Raw genomic sequence first — 19,716 nt, 5'->3', positions numbered from 1 at the left:
TCAATCACATCAAGAAATCCAATACTGTGTGACCCTGGGCAAGTCACTTAACCCCAATTGCCCTGCAAAAAAAAAAAAAAAAAAAAAGAAATCCAATGGCCTCTTTCTGAGTGTCCGTCTTCCTTGATCTTCTCCCAGTATTTAATATTCAGTAGATAGGGCCCCACCTACTTACGTCCATTCTTTATTTCCTTATTTGTGAACATAATGAATGCCCCAAGAGATGTCATCTCCCTGAAGTCTAGGACCAGAATCTCACTCTTGTTTCTAAATCTCCAATACCCAGTACAGTACCAGACATATAGCAGACCTTTAAAAATACTGGATATTCTCTATTGCAATGGTTTCTGAGACTCTGACACATTCCTAATTCTCTTTCTCCTCCTCTCACTGTGCCTTGTTTCCTTCACTGACTCCACTTCCCCCCAACCCCAAGCTTCTACCCTTGTCCCTTTTCTCCTCTCTCAACCACCACCGTGCCTCCGAGCTTTCTTCCTAAACCTGCTTCTGACACCATAGTCTGTGGAAGCGAGAAGTATTGCCAGTGATCACGAAGTGTTGAGCAAGAAACAACATCACAGAGGCTTAGGTTGTGTTTTCTGTACCACTGCCCACTGAAAGCAAGAGATGCAGAAAAGGAAAAATAATCTGGGAAGTGAACAGTGAGCTGAACAGTGGGTCTAAGATCAGGATTTGGATTTTCTGAATCACAGATACAGAATTCCTGGCTAGAATGGAGCATATTAACAAAGGCTGATCGGAATGTATTTTCTTTCTTTCTTTCTTTTTGTTTGTTTGGTTTTTTTTTTTGCAGGGCAATGAGGGTTAAGTGACTTGCCCAGGGTCACACAGCTAATAAGTGTCACGTGTCTGAGGCCGGATTTGAACTTAGGTCCTCCTGAATCCAGGGCTGGTGCTCTATCCACTGTGCCACCTAGCTGCCCCCCAGAATGTATTTTCTAAGGGTCTTGCAAAATCTAATCAATAGGACTTTGAACTCAAAAGACTGGGGAGGGAGATGGCTGCCAATGTCTATGCATGAAGGAAAAAAGCAGCTGGGATACTCACAAATTCACAGAAGAAAAAAATTCAAAAAAGGAGCCAGAAGTAAAACTCACAGTCCTTGGTGTCTATACACATATGTCCAAAGTATAGACAATAAGCAAGAGGAAAGAGAAGTCTGAATGTAATGGGATGATTTTTGACCTCATAGCTTTCCCTGGGTAGGCAGCTAAGTGGTGCAGTGGATAGAGCACGGCCCCTGGAGTCAGGAGGACTCATCTTCCTGATTTCAGGTCCAGCATCAGACCCTTATTAGCTGTGTGATCCTGGACAAGTCACTTAATCCTGTTTGCCTCAGTTTCCTCATCTATAAAGTGAGCGGGAGAAGGAAATGGTAAATCACTCCCATATCTCTGCCAAGAAAACCCCAAAGAGAGGTACAGAGTCAGACATGACTGAAAAATTACCTAGCAATATATTTTGGTTTGAAGTTCAACTCAAAGCTGAACAAGAATCCCCTCTATGACACACCCAATCAAGCTGGGTATCTAGTCTTTTCTTCAAGATCTCCACTAAGGGGGCAGCTAGGTGGTACAGTGGATAGAGCACTGGGCCTGAAGTTGGGAGGATCTGAGTTCAAATCTCACCTGACACTTCCCAGCTGTGGGACCCTGGGCAAGTCACTTAACCCCAATTGCCTCACATATCCGGGGCTGTCTCCAGTCATCCTGATGTATATCTTGCCACTAAACCCAGATGGCTCTGGAGGAGAGAATGAAGTAGGTTACTGCCCAGCCCTGCCTCGCTTAAATCCAATCACTGCACGCGACATCTGTCACGCTCCTCTTTGAGAACTAAGGACAAACAACAAGGGGCAACTCATTCATGAGTTTGATTGCAATGTGTCCATTTTATGTGGGGGTGGAGTATTATCTCCAAACCCACTGAAGGCAGCTTTTATGCAGAAATTGCCACCATCACTACAGTATTCTGGGCATCATCACTACCGCAGACTCCAGGGATCATCTCTAATGCCTATTCTTGTTCCACAGCTGTTCAACGGAAAATGAAAAGACACCCAAAGCAACTTCATTTAGGGACACATGTAGGGGACAAGAATGAACACTGGGGCGCCACAACCATGTGATGACAACTACACTGGCCTTCCTTCACACGGGGCTCAAATGTAGTAGAGGAAGCGCCCTTGATGCACGGCTGGAATCTGCATGTGCCTGCTGCTGTCTCACAGTATCAGGGGAGGTGGAGGAAGCCCACCAACTCCAGAGCAGGCCCAGGTGCAGAGAGGGGGTTGTGCTCCCAAGGCACTGCATCCATCCTCAGTCCCTCGGGTTCCCTGAGCTCTTCACAGGAGCTATCACCTGCCTGTGGTTCTCAAGGATGTGCAGGATGGCGTCTGCCTCGGCTGGCACGTGGTGTGGCGGCATTCCCTGTCTCATGACAAGCTCGGGGTCTCCTTTTGGTTTTGTGGCACACTTCCAACAGAGGGAGTGCACGGCACTCTCCATCAATGCCGAAAGGTCTTTCCTCAGGCCTACACCACCTCCCGATTTCTCTGCAATGTTGAACCATCCTTAATATCTTCCAAGCTGTTGACTTGCCACTCGTGTTTAATACCTGTAAATTTCATGGCCTCTTCAGAACTATCATTGATCATCTTGCCCGAGTCAAATACCAGCTCCCCTTCCTAAAACTCTTCATCCAGAATGTGGCATCTTCCAAAGTCAACCAGCCATCCCTTGGGGACTTGTTTGTCCTTCCCTAAGAGGACCGTGCTATCAGGGTGATGTCATGACGTGCACTGAACTGGATTTAAGGGAGGGAGGGTCATGCAAGGTCAACAAGCTCACTCTCTCCCCCAGAGCCCCTTCCAGCTCTCCACCTAGGACTCTGTGACCTTCAGTTGCCTTGCCTCCTTGACCCTCAAGCGTCCCCAGTGAAGACGAGGGGCTTGACCCAATGACTCTTAAAGTAACTGCCAGCTCTAACTTTATGATCCTAAGTCACAGGAGTCCTACACCTCTCCCCTAAGCTAATTCATCGTCCCCATGCAATCAAGACAGAATTATTAGTCAAATCATTTTGAAATGAAAACTTGGGCAAATGTTTTACTTACACATTACGGCAAGGTATGGTCTTGAAAAAACCAACTTCACTTCCGGTAAAATGGGTTTCGTTGCCGCTAAAATCCTTACAAGTTATGTTTGGTGCTGGGTAACATGATGCTAAAAGAAGAAAAAACCAAGAAACAATTATCTTTTCTACAAGCAAACAGGCTTTGTAATAACACAGTCATTTTACTCAAAAGTCTGGAGAAGGGCAAGTACTTCCCCCAACAAAGTGCAAAACACTGGCATACAGTGTTAGTTTGGTTATGAAACACTCAAAGGATCCAAATTTGCAAAGGTTTATCAAGTGCTGTGGGTAAGGCGCTGTGCTACCCAAGTGAGCGGCACCAAAGTCTGGATTAGTGAGAATAAGGAGCCCCCTGAAGCACTGTCTGAAATTAGGATTGTGTAAAATACGGTCATGGTCCCAGCCCAGGATAGAAGCAGCAGCTGCTTCACGGGTTCCTTATTCTTTTTTTTTTTTTTTTGGCGAGGCAATTGGGGTTAAGTGACTTGCCCAGGGTCACACAGCTAGTAAGTGTTAAGTGTCTGAGGCCAGATTTGAACTCTGGTCCTCCTGAATCCAGGGCCGGTGCTCTATCCACTGTGCCACCTAGCTGCCCCACGGGTTCCTTATTCAAACCTCCTTTAAGGAGGTCCCATTCTACCAGGACAGAGGATCTTAACCAGGGAGTCTGTGAACCTGGGAGGGGAAAATGACACCTTCATTTCACTATGACCACAGGGTTCACATGCCAAAGGGGCCTATGACACAAGGAAGGTGGGCACAACATGAACACAGATAAGTAAATACATGGCAGTGAGGTGGGAGGAGGTATTGACTTAAACATGTCTTGTAGTGATCTCACTGTAGTTGGCTGCACCCCACTCCAATCACACTGCTAGAATGAAATCTTGTGGAAGGAACAAGGGATATACAAGATCATGTATTAAGACCCTATTTTAAGCATACTGGGTCTACACTGAATTGTAACAGTGAGTACGAGCCATCCTCAGATGAGTCACAGAAGGGGTGTGGCAGAACAGGGGTTCACAGTGACACCAATATGTTACAAGTGATACCACTTTGTCCCTTTCCTATTACTCTGCTACGGTCACTTCAAGAACAGATCAAAGTCACACAGGACTGTGGCACATTTGGTCTTTTTCTCTGCCAGCTCACTGGTGATAAGCCTCTCCCTCCTTGAAGGCTGGTCCTTAGAAAGCCAACAGCCTGGGGGCAGTGAGGTGGCAAAGTAGATAAAGCGCCAGCCCTGCATTCTGGAGGACCCGAGTTCAAATCCGGACTCAGACACTTGACACTAGCTATGTGTGACCCTGGACAAGTCACTTAACCCACATTGCCCTGAAAAAAAAGAAAAGAAAATACAACAACTGGTTTGCTTATCTGTAAAATGTGGATTAAAAACAGCACCTGCCTCCCAAGGTTGTTGATAATCATCGTAAGATATAGGCCCTAGGTATGGTGAACATTGGACTTGCCCAGAGTTTCTAGAAGAACCCAGCAACACATGCACTTTTTTTTGTTTGTTTTTTGCACACAGCTAGTAAGTGTCAAGTGTCTGAGGACAAATTTGAACTCAAGTCCTCCTGAATCCAGGGCCAGTGCTTTATCCACTGCGCCACCTAGTTGCCCCCTACACATGCACTTTTTTTTTAAATTAATAAAGTATTTTATTTTTTTCCCCGTTACATGTAAAGATAGTTCTCAACTTTTGTTTATACAAGCTTTCCAATTTCAGATTTTTCTCCCTCCCTCCCCTCCCTTCCTACACATGCACTTTTAAAGAGGGTTTGCAGAAAGCACATGTCCCTGTCTGACCAGGCCTCTTGATCTGAGCTCAGGCACAAGCATGAAGCCCTTGCCTGACATGGCAGAGTCCACCTGACCTCTCAGATACTCAAATTTCTCATCTGTACAATGTGTGGGAAGAGACCTGTTGAGTGCCTGGACCAGTCAAAGCTAAACTGCGTTTAAGGAATATGAATGGTAGCCGTGCTATTAATTCAGCCCCACGCTTAGATCTGGACTTATTGCTTCAGAGGCTGAATGCTGCACTAATTCAAGAAACAAGGAGGGAGTCAATCCATGGGGTGCTCCTTCTAAAAGCCTGCAATCAGGACAACTGAGTGGACAGTTGTGGGGAGTCCTCAGATATGCTCAAAAAACCAGCTCAGAGCCAACCAAGTGATAAGCTAGGCTGGAGCTCAAACCAGACACCATCATTCCACAGGCTCAGACCCGAAGACCTTCCTCTCTCACTTGGCAGGCCTCTGCCAAGTCTACATTGCCTCAGCATGGCCTGGGGTACATCCACACTTCCAAACACAGGGCAGACTTTCCAGTTGCTTGGGAAGAGATACAGGCATACCTCGTTTTATTGTGCTTCATAGTTAGTGTTTTTTTACAAATTGAAGGTTTGTGGCACCATATTGCCAACAGCAAGTGCTCACATCATATCTCTACAACACATTTTGGCAATTCTTGTAATATTTCAAACTTTTTCATTATTGCTACATCTGTGATCCGTGATCTTTAAGGTTACTGTTTTAATTGTTTTGAAGTGCCATGAACCATGTGTTAAGGGCTAAAATTCTAGCTAAACTGTCTAAAATATCTAATGAGTGGTCGCCAATAAATTATAAGCTTTAGCAAGAGTTAGACTTTTAAGCATTTATTAAGGAGAATAAGAATTTGGTAAAGAGAGAGAGAAAGGCCTAGATTTCTATCTATTAAAGGGAGAGAGCATTTCTAGCTCCGCTCTCCACCAGAGTCCAAAGGAAAGAGCCAGACCGAGCGCCAGTCTCTTCCTTCCTCCTCCCACTAGCCTGCGTCACTTCCTGACGCCAAAGAAAAGACTCCTGGTCTTGCCCTCAAAGACCTTCACTTCATGGGCGGAACTCTTCTACAGTAAGTCTCCAGCAGGTGGCTTCATTCCAATCGTTACACATGCCCATATAGATGGCGGACTTGACTGATAAACATTGTATGTTGGGCTGCTCCACCCACAGGCTGTTCCCCATCTCTCTCCTCCTCCTCCTCAGGCCTCCCTATTTCCTGAGACACAACAATAGTAAATTAGGCTAATTAATGACCTCTAAGTGTTCAAGAGAAAGGAAGAATCCATGACGTGGCTTTAGGAAATTGTCACAGCCACCCCAACCTTCAGCAATCACCACCCTGATCGGTCAGAAGCCTCAGCATCGAGGTAAGGCCTTCCACCAGCAAAAAGATGACAACTCAACGAATGTTGAAAACTATCTTTACATGTGACTGGAAAAAATAAACCACTATTATGATCGAAAAACAAATAAAAATAAAAAGATGACAACTTGCTGAAGGTTCAGATAATGGTTAGCATTTTTTTAAGCAAAAAAACCCATTTTTAAATTAAAGTATGTACACTGGACTTTTTGGAATAATATTATTGCACTTCATAGATGACAGTATAGTGTAAACAAAACTTTAATATGCACTGGGAAACTACAAAATTTGTGCGGCTTGCTTTATTGCAATATTTGCTTTATTATGGCAGTCTGGAACCAAACCCACAATATCTCTGAGTCACACCTGTACAGTAAAAGGGTTAGGTATATTTGCACCAAAGGTGAAGTGAGTGACAAGGCCTAAAGAGAAGAGTACTGCATGCTTTTCTCTTAGACTTCCAAGCTTGTGCTAAGAAAGAAGCCTGAGCTAGTCATTGGTCCTGGATTTCAGCCCTCCCTAACCCAGTACTCAGCTGTGTGCTGGCAGGTAAAGTCATTTAACTTGAATCTCCCTCAATTTTCTGCCATCTCTAAAAGAGAACCAGCTGATGAAGTATGCTACCCAACACCTGACCAAGAAGAGGAAGATTCAAGGGTATTGCCTCCTCCACTCTTTGCTCTCTGAGTTTTCATGATTCCTTTTTCTCCTGGGTCTCCTATCTATCTAACCATTTTTTTCTCAGTCTCCTTTAGCATTTCTTCATCCATGTCACATCCACTAAACCTGGGTGCCGCCCTAACTCTCTCCTGGGCTGCCCTTTTCTCTTTCCCCCATAACATTTGGTGACTCATACACTCCCATGGGCTCTATTCCTCTGTGCAAATGACTCCCAGATCTATATACCCATCCCTAATCTCTCCCCAGAGCTCCAGTCCCACATCACCAACTCTCTTTTGGACATCTCTGATATTTCAAACTCAACATATCCAAAACAGAATTGATTACTGCTCCCCAAAAACCTCTTCTCTCTTCCAAAACGCCCCATGACTGATGAAGACACTCCCATCCTCCCAGGCACTGAAGTTTAAAACCTCAGTGTCATCCTCAACTTTTCACTCTCACTTATCCCATATATGTAACCCATTGCCAAATCCTTTTTTGGAATAATGCTTAATTACTGAATGAATAAAAAAAAAAAGAAATGAGTCATTGTACCATTCGTTTAAAATTAAGAGAAAGAGGGGCAGCTAGGTGGCATAGTGGATAGAGCACTGGCCCTGGATTTAGGAGGACCTGAGTTAAAATCTGACCTCAGACACTTGACACTTACTAGCTGTGTGACCCTGGGCAAGTCACTTAACCCTCATTGCCCTGCAAAAAAAAAAAAAAGAGAGAGAGAGAGAGAGAGAGAGAGAGAGAGAGAGAGGTAAAGAAGACTTGTATAAGCAGGATAGAATATGGAATGTATAATTTTGAAAAGAAATGCAAGCTGTATTCTATAGAGAAGCTGGGTTTCACATGTAATCTTCCTATTCTATTCTATGTATAGAGAAATATTTGTGTCTATTGATGCTTGCCAAGTTAATAAAAAATTATTTTAAAAAGTAATAAGCTTACATTGGTAGACTACAGAATAAAATAAATCAGATACAATAGTTGCAAAATGCTTTAAAAATAACGCCACATTCATGATTTCCCTTTTGTCTACACTGGGATTTCACCACCCTTCCATAGGATTAGGTCCCTCATCTGGTTGGAATTATAAACAGACTGGAATAAGCCCCCAGATGGCAGTTTACACGTTGGGGATCCTTTCTCATACAAAGGAAGAACGGTGAGATGCCTCAGTATTCCCTTTATGCGGACCAAGCCCGGTTTCAATCAATCAGGTAGACACACTCTACTCTAAAAGCACTCATCAACTCAAGGAAGACCTGATTTCAGTTTAGGGTTTTGTGTGTTGTTTTTTTTTCAACAACCAAGACAAAATTTCTAGTGAAAAATGAAAACTGGAGACAAATCAAGTTCAGGAACCTGACCACATTTTAAAAAGTAATCCTTCTAAAACCTGGAAAGACTTACATGAATTGAGGCTGAGTGAAGGGAGCAGAAACAAGAGAACATTGTACACAGTAACAGCAACATTGTATGAGGATCACCTGGGACAGACTTGGCTCTTCTCAGCAACTAATGATACAAGACAATTGCAAAAGAAAATGCTCTCTCCAGCCAGAGAAAGAACTCTGGAGTCTGAATCGAGATGGATGCAGACTATTTTCACTTATTTTTGGTTGAGGGAAGGGGGAGTTGTGGGTTTTCCCCTTTGTTGTTTCTTCTTTCACAACATGACTAATGTGCAAATGTTTAACATGACTGAACATGTATAACCTATTAGCAGATTGCTTGCTGTCCTGGGGATGGGGGAGGCGGGAAGGAGGGAGAAAATTTTTATTTAGAACTCAAAATCTCAAAAAAACATTCATGTGGAAAACCATCTTTATATATAATTGGGAAAAAATGAAATACTATTTACATAAAAAGTTCCTACTCCCCCCAAAATAGACCTTCTACTAAAGGACCAGGGCAAGATGAGAAGGTGGGCGTGATCGTCTTTAAAGGCCCTTCCAGCTCTGAAATTGTTTCTATAAATTCCCCACAGAGGAAAGAACTTTGTAGAGGCTGAGTCCTCTCAAGCCTCCAGAGAACCCAAAGTGTTTCAGGGGCAGCCTCAGAGGATTATAATCAGCTTTTATTTCTAGGTCCAGGGAACTCCCGAGGCAGACCCATTATAGATTTTCTGTACTGAGAGCACTTACACCTCAGAAATGGCAAGTGCAACAAACCAAGCCTTCATTTGTTCTGTTGATTATCTGGACTTGAAAAAGTTCCTGATGCAGAGAAAGCTAAAAATGGGTGTGCAGGGGCAGCTAGGTGGCGCAATGGATAAGGCACCGGCCCTGGATTCAGGAGGACCTGAGTTCAAGTCCAACCTCAGACCCTTGACACTTACTAGCTGTGTGACCCTGAGCAAGTCACTTAACCCCAATTGCCACACACACACACACACACACACACACACACACACACACACACACACACACACGATACTAAAAATGGGTGTGCAGACTCCCAGAGCCTCCCAGCTCCCCCTGAGCTGCTCTCCAGTGTCTGACTCAGCTCAGGGTATGAGGCCATCACCAGGCTAGTGACCTGGGGAATGAGGGACAATAACAATAATAACAACTGTCATTTCTATAGTGCTTTGAGGCATGCAAAGTGCTTTACATCTGTTACCTTTAGAGCTTCACAATACCTCTCCCCATCACCTCAACCTTTAAGTGGCTTGTACAAATTGCTACCCTAGCTTACAACTTCATTCTTAGAAGTCTCAACTGGCTTTTAAAAAACAGATATATACAGATATGAACACAACCCTGGGGGAGACAGGAGGGGGGGAAGGAAAGGAGCAGGGAACTTTAAAGTCCATCAATGGATCTTTTGTACATCAGAATTTTAATGCTATGGGGCAGAACTCTACTAAATCTTTCATCCAGAACTTCAAAGAAAAAATCTATCTTTCCATTTCAATGGATGGTAAAGAAGGTGACAATGTGAAGATCTGGAAGAGTGTCAAAGACTGAACAAAACATCTTTATTTGAACTGGAAGAAATGGAGGAAAACATTAACAGCAGATTTTTATAACCAATAACTAATATTTAATAAGCAATAACTAAATTTTTCAGTGTGTGCCATCATATTTTCATTTGAACGATTTCAGGGGCAGCTAGGTGGCTCAGTGGATAAAGCACCAGCCCTGGAGTCAGGAGGACCTGAGTTCAAATCCGGCCTCAAACACTTGACACTTACTAGCTGTGTGACCCTGGGCAAGTCACTGAACCTTCATTGCCCCGCAAAAATAAATAAATGAATGAATGAATGAATGAGTAAATAGATTCAATGACAGCAGGAATTGTGCCTTAGACAATTTTTGAATTTCTCCCTAGCTCCATATGATCAGTGACCTGCACAAAACAGATTAATAAATGTTTGTGAAAATGAATTTAAAGGCACAAAGGTAAATACAGACCCAAAGCCTGACACAGTTAATGAAGTTCTTAATTATTTGCTTTTTTAAAGCTTTATTGGCTATTTCCCTCCACGAGTGTTTAGTGCATTCGATTAATCATGTGCAAGCACTTCTGTACTAAACCCAACAATGTGACTACACTGAGGACACATCCAAGAAATGTTTCTTTCGTGATTCTACCCAGACCCAAAATAAATAGGCTTCAGAAAAGAGAATTAGCATAGGCATGATCTATTTTATTGGTCGAGAGAAATCATTTTGCTATAACTTGTAAACGAAGGACCAAACAACCTCAGAGTTAGATAATAACTTCAGAGAACATCTAATCTGAAACAAAAATCGCACCCACCCCCTCTCCTAGGAGTGACCATCCAGCCTCTAACTTCTACTGGAAGAAAGCTCTTAATGGGTACTCTCCAAGCACAGTTCATTCCACTTTGGGCCAGCTCTAAAAATTTGTTGTTTTACCTTATATTGAACTGACTTGCACCCTGTGGTCCAAACTCTGATGTCCAGTTAAGAACCAGCCCAATCTGTCCTCCACATGACAATGACGCCTCAAACACCTGAACACAACGATCATGTCACCATTAAGTCTTCTCCTGCTCGGTTAAATCTGCCTGAATCTCTTAACCAAACCCCACAAGGCATGGTGGATTGTTCCCTCATCACCCCAAGTGCCCCTCTGAGTGGGTTTTGCTTTTTTAAATTCTTCATTTCCTTGATTACATGTTTTCTGAGCATCTTACCATGAGCTGTGTAATTTGTACAGTTAACAGGTTCTTGAGTGGCGTCATTTATTTCAGGATCTTTACAAAAATATGTTGGAAGAGTTAAGGAAAACTTTGAATTACATTTCAATACAAAGTACTGTCATATTAATGATACATTTCTAATATGATACAAGCACAAACATACTGAGAAAAGTAAAGAAAACAAACCAAAATAAGAGCACACAGGCACAAACATCTCTGTCAGTACCCCTAAGTACCTAACCCTTAACTTAATACAAGATAAAATAAGGGTAATAATGAACGAGACAGCATATAAATCTAACAGCAAAAACCTGAGTTTCAGGATACAAAATATTAAATTCCTGAGCTTTTTTCTTCATTATTATTTTCTTCTTGGTTCTTTTTGGGGGGGCTGAGAGAGAAGAGGAAAACTTGGTCTGGCAGGACTCCTGGCCATGAATGGCACGACATCCAGGGCCATCGTCAGAAGTTTCTGAATCTCTCGGAGTTAATTCGTCTCCTTTGACAGCAATACCAGAGATTTGCTAGGTCCTTTCCCCACATGGAAACAAAGACTCAACCTCTGCTCTACAGACTTGAGAAAGCAACCCTCCCTGCCTTCCGTCCTACTTTCCTTGGCAGCTTCCCAGTCAGACACCCCTGGGACAGCTGATGGGCCTGATTCTTTGCCTGGACAAATGACAGAATGAGACTCTCGCCAGTGGTGATTTATGTATGTGTCACAGCTCCCTACGAGAATGTAAGCTTCCTGAGAGCAGCCCCATTTCTCACTTATCCTTTTATCTCCCCGTGTGTTACTCTGTAATCAAGTGACAAATCACTAGCTGATTCCAGAGCCTAAATCCAATTCAACTTAACAAAATTTTTCAATGCCTAAGATGTGGAAAGGGAAAATACAAACTTTAGTTAAAACAACCACTGGGGAGTTCAAAGGCAGGTAAGGGCCCATGACACATACACATGGAGAATCCTGTCTCTCATTCATCAAGGCCCTCCCTCCCCTACAAAGGCCATCCCCACCACTCCTCAGCTAGTGGCTAGGTGTCCCCAGCGGGTCCTCCCATGAGAGACCGAACTAAAAATTAGGGCAGCTCCCTAGTCAGTCCTTTTCCTGCTTCCTAAACTTGCTGACGCTTTGGTCTCTTGGCTTTGCCTTTGAAAACCCAGAGTCAGTGGCCTCAGCACAGCACTGAGGCATAGGAGTAGGACTTAAACGGAAGAGGACACAGACAGACTAAAGACTCTATCACCCGCTAGCTTTGGCAGCACTGAAGACAGAAGCTTAAGGCACACTGATTTTGACAGCGCAAGCTTAATAAATGTGGAATTGAGCTGAATGAGAGGGAAAGCTGGAGGAAAGATCAAAGCACTGAGAACTAGAATGGGCATTAGAGAACACGGGACCACTTCAGAGTCACCGAATTGGAGCTGAAAGGGGCCGTGGGGATCCCGCAGTACAACCCTCATCTCATCGAGGACCCCTGCACCGCCTTATCTTAGGGGTCTTAGTTGGCCCTGGATCCTCCAGTGGGGTGTTGTGAGAACAGGTCACCCAGCCTTCCACCGTAGACCCCCCCCTCCCTGTAAACTGAGGATCTCACTGCAGAATCTCTAAGGTCCATTTCTGCTCTAAATCTTGGGCTGTTAGAAGCTCCCTCCCAGCTCGGACATTCTATGACCTAAGGGTCCTCCCCACTCTAACATGCTGTGTTCTAAGGTCCCTCCCAGCTGGGACATTCTGTGTTCTAAGGTTCCTCCTAGTGCTGACATTCTATGTCGTAGGTTCCCTCCCAGCTCTGACATTCTGTGCTCCAAAGTTCCTCCCAACTCGGACATTCTGTGTTCTAAAGTCGATTCTAGCTCGGACATTCTGTATCCTAAGGTTACTTCCAGGTCTGATATTCTATGTCCTAAGAACACTCCCAGCTCAGACATTCTGTGGCCTAAAGTCCCTCCCAACTCAGACATTCTATATCCCAGAGTCACCCCCAGCTCTGACATTCTGTGTCCTAAGGTTCTTCCCAGTTCTGACATTCTGCGTCCCAAGGTCCTTTCCAGCCCCAATATCCTGTGTCCTAAGATCACCCCCAGATGTGACATTCTAAGTCCAAAAGTCACTGACAACTCGGACATCCTCCGTCCTAAAGTCACTCCCAGCTGTGACATCCTCCGTTCTAGGGTGGCTCCCAGCTCTGACATTCTACATCCTAAGGTCCCCTCCAGCGCTGGCATTCTGGGCCCCAAGGACCCTCCCATCTGCCGCATTCTTAGTCCCCAAACTGCTTCTAGCTGGGCCACCCTGTGTGCTAAGGTGGCTCCCAGCTCAGACATCCTGTGTGCTAAGGTGGCTCCCAGCTCAGACATCCTGTGTGCTAAGGTCACTTCCAGCTCTGACATTCTATGGTCTAAGGTCACTTCTAGCTCTGACATTCTGTGTCCCAAGGCCCCTCCCAGATCTGACATCCTGTGTTCTAAGGACCCTCCCAGCCCAGACATTCTGTGTTCTAAGGTTGAGCCTAGCTTGGCCATTCTGTGCTCTAGGGTCTCTCCCAGCTCGGACATTCTGTGTTCTAAGGACCCTCCCAACTCGAACATCCTATGTGTTAAGGTTGAGCCGAGCTCGGACATTCTGTGTTCTAAGGTGGCTCCCAGCTCGGACATCCTATGCTCTAGGGTCCCTCCCAGCTCGGACATCCTATGTCCCAAGGCCCCTCCCAGATCTGACATTCTCTGTTCTAAAGTCCCTCCCAGCACCGACATTCGATGTCCTAAAGTCGAACCCAGCTCAGACATTCGATGTCCTAAGGTTGCTCCCAGCTGTGACACTCTACGTCCCAGGACTCCTCCGAATCCTGACATTCTATGCCCTAAGACCCCCTCCAGCTCTGACATTCTGTGCTCTAAGACCCCCTCCAGCTCTGACATTCTGTGTTCTAAGGTGCCTCCTAGCTCTGATATTCTGTGTTTTAAGGTCTCTTCCAACTCTAAGATCCTGTGTTCTAAGGTCTCTTCCAGCTCTGACATCCTGTGTTCTAAGGTCCCTCCCAGCTCAGATAGTCTGTATCCCAAGGACCCTCCCAGTTCAGACATCCTATGTCTTAAGATTCCTCCTAGCTCCGACATCCTGTGTTCCAAAGTCCCTTCCAGTTCTGACATTTTATGTTCCAGGGTCCCCTCCAGTTCTGACATTCGGTGCCCTAAAGTGTCCCCCAGCTCTGACATGATAAACTCTAGGGTCCCTTCCAGCTCGGACATGATTGTGTGTCCCATGGCCCCTCCCAGCTCGGACACTCTGCGTCCTAAGGTGCCTCGGAGCTCCGACATCCGACACTCCAAGGTCCCTTCCAGCTCCAGGTTTCTGTACTGTAGGGTGACTCCCAGTTCCGACATTCTGTATTCTAGGTTCCCTACAACCTCTTCAGTCCTGTGCAACGACAGTCTGCGTCCTAGGTTCCCTCCCAGCTCTGACATTCTATGTCTTAAGGTCCACCCCAACTCCGACATTCGGTGTTCTAGGGTCCCTTCCAGCTCAGAAGTTCTGTGTCCCAAAGTTCCTCCCAGCTCTGACATTCTATGTTCTAAGGTCCCAACTAGCTCTGACATCCTATGTTCTAAGGTACCTTTCAACTCAGAAATCCTATGTTCTAAGGTGTCTCCCAGCTCTGACATTTTGGGTTCTAGATTCCCTTCCAGCTCTGAAGACCTGTGCACTTTCGTTTTGGGGGTTCTCTCCTAGCACTGATGTTGTGTTCTATGTTTTGGGGCTTGGGGCTATGATCTGGATTCCCCTTCTACCCTGATGTTCTAGGGTCCCCTCCCAGGGGAGTCCCACATTTTAGGGTTCCCCCGAGCTTTGGTGTTTGTTCTAGGCTCCCTCACAGCACCTGTGTGCTGTGTTCTAGAGTCCCTGTTCCAGCACTGACATGCTAGCTTTTCCACCCCAGGCCCAAGTTCAATATTCTAGGCCCCCTCCAAGCAGTTATGCTCTGTGTTCTAGGTTCCCCTCCCAGTGCTTGTCTCCTACATTGCAGGGCCCCTTCCAAACACCTGAGCTGGGTTCTAGGCTGCTGGTGCTGTTTTCTAGGATTGCCCTCCCAGCACCTAAGTTCTATGTTAGGCTCCTCTTCCCCAGGGCGGGCAGGCCTAGGTTCTAAATTCCCCCTCCCAGCGCTGGTGGGTCCAGGTTCTAGACCCCCTGCAGCCCCGGTGGCTCTAGGTTTGGAGGTCAATGGCCCCACGGGTGGGTCTAGGTTCTAAGAGCCCCCTGGGGCTGCCCGGGGTTAGGGTTCTAGACCTTCAGGGCCCACCCCACCCCTAGGCGGGCCCAGGTTCTAAGCGCCGGGTTCTAGGGTGCTAGGTGCGGGCCCCTCCACCGCGCCCCCGCCTCTACAGAGGATATTGTCCCACTCTGAGGTCCTCGCACTTGACCGTCTCGTCGCCCCCCGCAGCAGCGGCCGCTGCCCCCCACGGCCCCGCGCTCACGGTCACGGAAACGAGCCACAGGACGCCCAGGAGCCCGGGGGCGGCGGCCGCCGCAGCCTCCGGGGCCGCCATGATGGAACTGGCGCGTCACCCGTGACGCGCTTCCGCTTCCGCTTCCGCTTCCGCTAGCGGCACCTCCTGCGCACGAGGGGCGGGGGAGCGGAGAGAGTCTTAAAGGGGCCGCGGCCTAAGAGGACTAGAAGGAGGGTTAGGGAGAAGCTAGTCCTCGGAGCCCAGCTGGGCTCTTAGCAAACTGAGGGAGCAGCGGGGAATTGTCCAAGGTCCTGCGGTTACCGAGTAGGAGACTCAGCAAGATTGGCACCCAGGGCCTCTAACTTACAAATGGATGCTCTGAATGTAAACAGACTTGCAGTTTGAAAATGCCTCCTGTAGCAGCAGCGCATCATTTCCCATCTGCGAAAATACGCTCCATCTCATTCTTCGTGACGTGTGATGCTCCCAGGGTCCTGGGTCTCCCACTTCTCTTCCTGAAGTCTTTGCTACGTGGAGGCAGGAGGCATCTGCGTGGTTTACACATAAGCTTCTGTCCTCATTTATTTCTTACCCCAGAACCATGTTTTTCAACACATTTTTCACTTTCCCCTCCTATGCAATCCTTGCATTAAAGTCATCAAGAAGGAAGTCGGGTATCCGTCTTTCATTCAGAGGGTCTTATTGAGGTCTTCATCGAATTTCTTCTTCTCTAATTCACCCTCCATGATAGACATTGTAACAAAAGTAGCAATTGACATGACAAAATGCTCTAAATCACTATTGATTAGAAAAATGCAAATTAAAACAACTCTGAGGTAACACCTCACACCTATCAGATTGGCTAATATGATCAAAAAGGAAAATAATAATTGTTAGAGAAGCTATGGAAAAATTGGAACACTAATGCATTATTGGTGGAATTGTGAACTGACCCAACCATTCTGGAAAGCAATTTGAAACTATGCCCAAAGGGCTATGGGACTGGGTGTTACCCAGTAATACCACTACTAAGTCTGTATCACAAAGAGATCATAAAAAAGGGAAAAGGACAAAAATATTTATAGCAGCTCTCTTTGTGGTGACAAAGAATTGGAAATCAATTGGGAAATGGCTGAACAAGTCGTGGTATATGAATGTACTGGAATACTATTGTGCTGTAAGAATGATGAGCAGGCAGATTTCAGAAAAACCTGGAAAGACTTAAGCAGACTGATGCTGAGTGAAGTGAGCAGAACCAGGAGAACATTGTATGTACACAGTAACAGCAACATTGTGTGATGATCAACTGTATTAGATTTGGCTCTTCTTAGCAGTGCAATGATCCAAGACAATTTCAAAGAACTCATGATGGAAAATGTTCTCCACATCCAGAGAAAAAGGACTGTGGATTCTGAATGCAGATTGAACCACACTGTTTCTACTTTTTGGTTGCCTTTTTTTTTTTCTATTTTGAGGTTTTTCCCTTGTGTTCTGATTCTTCTTTCACAATATGACTAATGCAGAAATATGTTTAGTGTGATCGTACATAGATAACCTATATCAGACTGCTTTCTGTCTTGGGGAGGGGGGAGGGAAGGGAGGAAAGGAGAAAAATTTCGAACTAAAAATCTTATGAAAACAAATGTTGAAAACTATCCTTATATGTAACTGGAAAATAATAAAATACTTTTATGATAAAACAGGGACAATTTTCTTCACAATCCATTTCAAAGTGAGCACTCCAGTGTGAGTGAGTTAGCAAGTGTCCTGAGAAATGGTGTTTCTTTTTGCTTTTGGACAATAAGATAAGCCAGCTAAGCCAACTGCTTTCTTTGCCTTTCTAAGAAAAACCCATGTGCCACTTAGCTACAATCTCCTTTTCTCTTCTAGTTTCATTTTCAGGAAGAATTTCAAGATTGACCTAACACAATTCCATCAGGTGTGTGTCTGTATGTTGCTCACTAGACTCCAATCTCATGTTTAGGAAGCCAATCTAATGTTTATCAAAGGCTTAAAAATTATATAACTAGCACTCTCTGGGCCTTTTTCTACCTTGTTGTCACTGCCAGAGCAAAGGTCAAATGAGTGTTATTTGTTTTTTCCCCCTTGGGTGACCATGGCCAAGTATGCATCACCAAGGCACCAGTGGTGAACCCCTCCATAGTTAGTTAAAGTGCATCTCAAAAAACAGAAACTGACTGTTGCTGGGGCAATTCTCAAATCCTTTGCAGTGTGGAAGAGCCTTCCAGAGCTTGCAACCCTCTGGCCAGCCTTTGAGACTCTAGGGTTACTTGCACATCACAAGGAGGCTTCATTGCAGGTTGGGCTTCATGGGGGAACAAGCCCACCTTTATACCCCTCCCAAATTCTAGTGAAAAGATAGCAGTAGTTGTCTTTTCTTGTCAAACTTATTACCAAGTATTGACAATTTCTTGTGAGTTTCCTTATTGTCTCTTAATCAACCTTCCATGTGAAAGAAAGGATGAAATATATTCTCAGGTTATGGGTGCTAGAACAGTTTGAAGCGCAGAAAGTGGATTGATGCATCATGATCAAGAGCTTGCTGAATAATCTCATCTCTATCGATTTCCTGAATAATGTTTCTTGTTTTTTTCAAAAAGCGTTTTCCAATCTTGGTTTTGTTTCTGCTATTTAGAAAATAAAGGGCTAAAAGAGTGTGTGTATAAACATGGAATGCTATAAAAAATCATGTTTATCCCTCCTGTACAAAAAAGTTGTTCAGTCATTTTTTCAGTTGTGTCCCACTGTTGGTCACCCCATTTGGGGTTTTCTTAGCAAAAATACTGGAATGCTTTGTCATTTCCTTTTTTAGCTAATTTTTTACAGTTGAGGAAACTGAGGCACAGGGGGTTAAGAGCCTTGTCTGGGATCACCCAGCTGTGTCTGAGGTCAGATTTGAACTCAGGAAGATGAGTCTCCTGGCTTCAGGCTCTGCACTATATCCACTGTGCCACATACCTACATATATAAAAATATGCCATAATTAATTATAGTAATATAAATATATTAATCAATTGGTATATTAATATGAAGTACATTAATGATGTATCCACTTGGAGGATGTGTGTGTGTGTGTGTGTGTGTGTGTATGGTTAGAGCAAACCTTTTAGGTGACTGATCCCTTTGGTGGTCTGGTAAAGCCTATGGACCCCTTCTTAAAATCCTGTTTTGTTTTTTTTCTTTGTTTTGGTTTGTTTGGTTTTTGCTGGGCAATGAGGGTTAAGTGACTTACCCAGGGTCACACAGCTAGTAAATGTCAAGTGTCTAAGGCCAGATTTGAACTCAGGTCCTCCTGAATCCAGGGCCAGTGCTTTATCCACTGTGCCACCTAGCTGCCCCCTAAAATCCTGTTTTTCAATACATCATATAAGATTGTAAAGAAAACCAATTACATTGAAATCATTATCAAGATTAAAAACAAACAAAACAAAACAAAAAACAAGTTCATGACTCCTAGGTAAGAACTCTTGATTGTAGGAATTGAGTGAACCACCCAGCACCTGATTTATGGGTAATCTGTCTTAAACTGGCACTCACCATTTGATCTTCAGCATCATAGATGCAACTACCTTGGTGAGCATACATCTCCCTGTTCTATGCCTTGCCTGATATTAATGATCTGAGGGTCGTGCAACAAGGTTATCTCTGCCATTTTATCTTTCAAGGAATATTGTGTGAATGTGATGGAGGAGCACATTTAGGGAAGTGGGTTTTCTCTCTTAGCCAACAAAAAAGAATGCTTATTATGACATGCAGTTGGATGAATAATCTATACAATTCATCCATCAGTATGGATATTTGAGAAAGACCCTGAAAATGGATAAGGATGTGGGCCCAGAATTAAATGGGAGGAAGAATGACTGGGTTGCCTTTGGGAGATTGAAAAGATGTAGGGATGATTCCAGACTTTCCCCAGAAACAAGAGGCCCACCTTTTGAATGCCAATATTCCATCAGTATTATTGTATGGTTGTATATTGTAGAGTCTCTAAAAAAATAAAAATAAGCATAATATAGCTAGGCGGGGTGAAGCATAGAGTG

At 44.7% G+C, this 19,716-nt stretch overlaps 1 protein-coding gene across 2 annotated transcripts in view; it reads right to left on the bottom strand.

Annotated features, from left to right (window-relative positions):
* Positions 1-15,763, bottom strand: part of TM2D1 (TM2 domain containing 1) — a 39,813-nt gene extending 24,050 nt beyond the window's left edge. The window contains exons 1-3 of one of the 2 annotated variants that reach the window (XM_043962897.1): positions 15,600-15,763; positions 11,195-11,268; positions 3,137-3,245 (exon numbers count right to left, since the gene is read on the bottom strand). In XM_043962897.1, coding sequence (XP_043818832.1) covers positions 3,137-3,245; positions 11,195-11,268; positions 15,600-15,754 — 338 coding nt within the window. In that variant the 5' untranslated portion in view covers positions 15,755-15,763. Of the gene's footprint in view, positions 1-3,136; positions 3,246-11,194; positions 11,269-11,527; positions 15,489-15,599 lie in introns of those variants that run through there. The other variant, XR_006352749.1, reaches the window with a different exon arrangement.
* Between the last annotated feature and the right edge of the window lie 3,953 nt (positions 15,764-19,716).

This window comes from Dromiciops gliroides, chromosome 4, assembly GCF_019393635.1.
Source record: "Dromiciops gliroides isolate mDroGli1 chromosome 4, mDroGli1.pri, whole genome shotgun sequence".
Lineage (NCBI taxonomy): Eukaryota > Metazoa > Chordata > Mammalia > Microbiotheria > Microbiotheriidae > Dromiciops > Dromiciops gliroides.
This window is presented reverse-complemented; position numbering and strand designations above follow the sequence as displayed.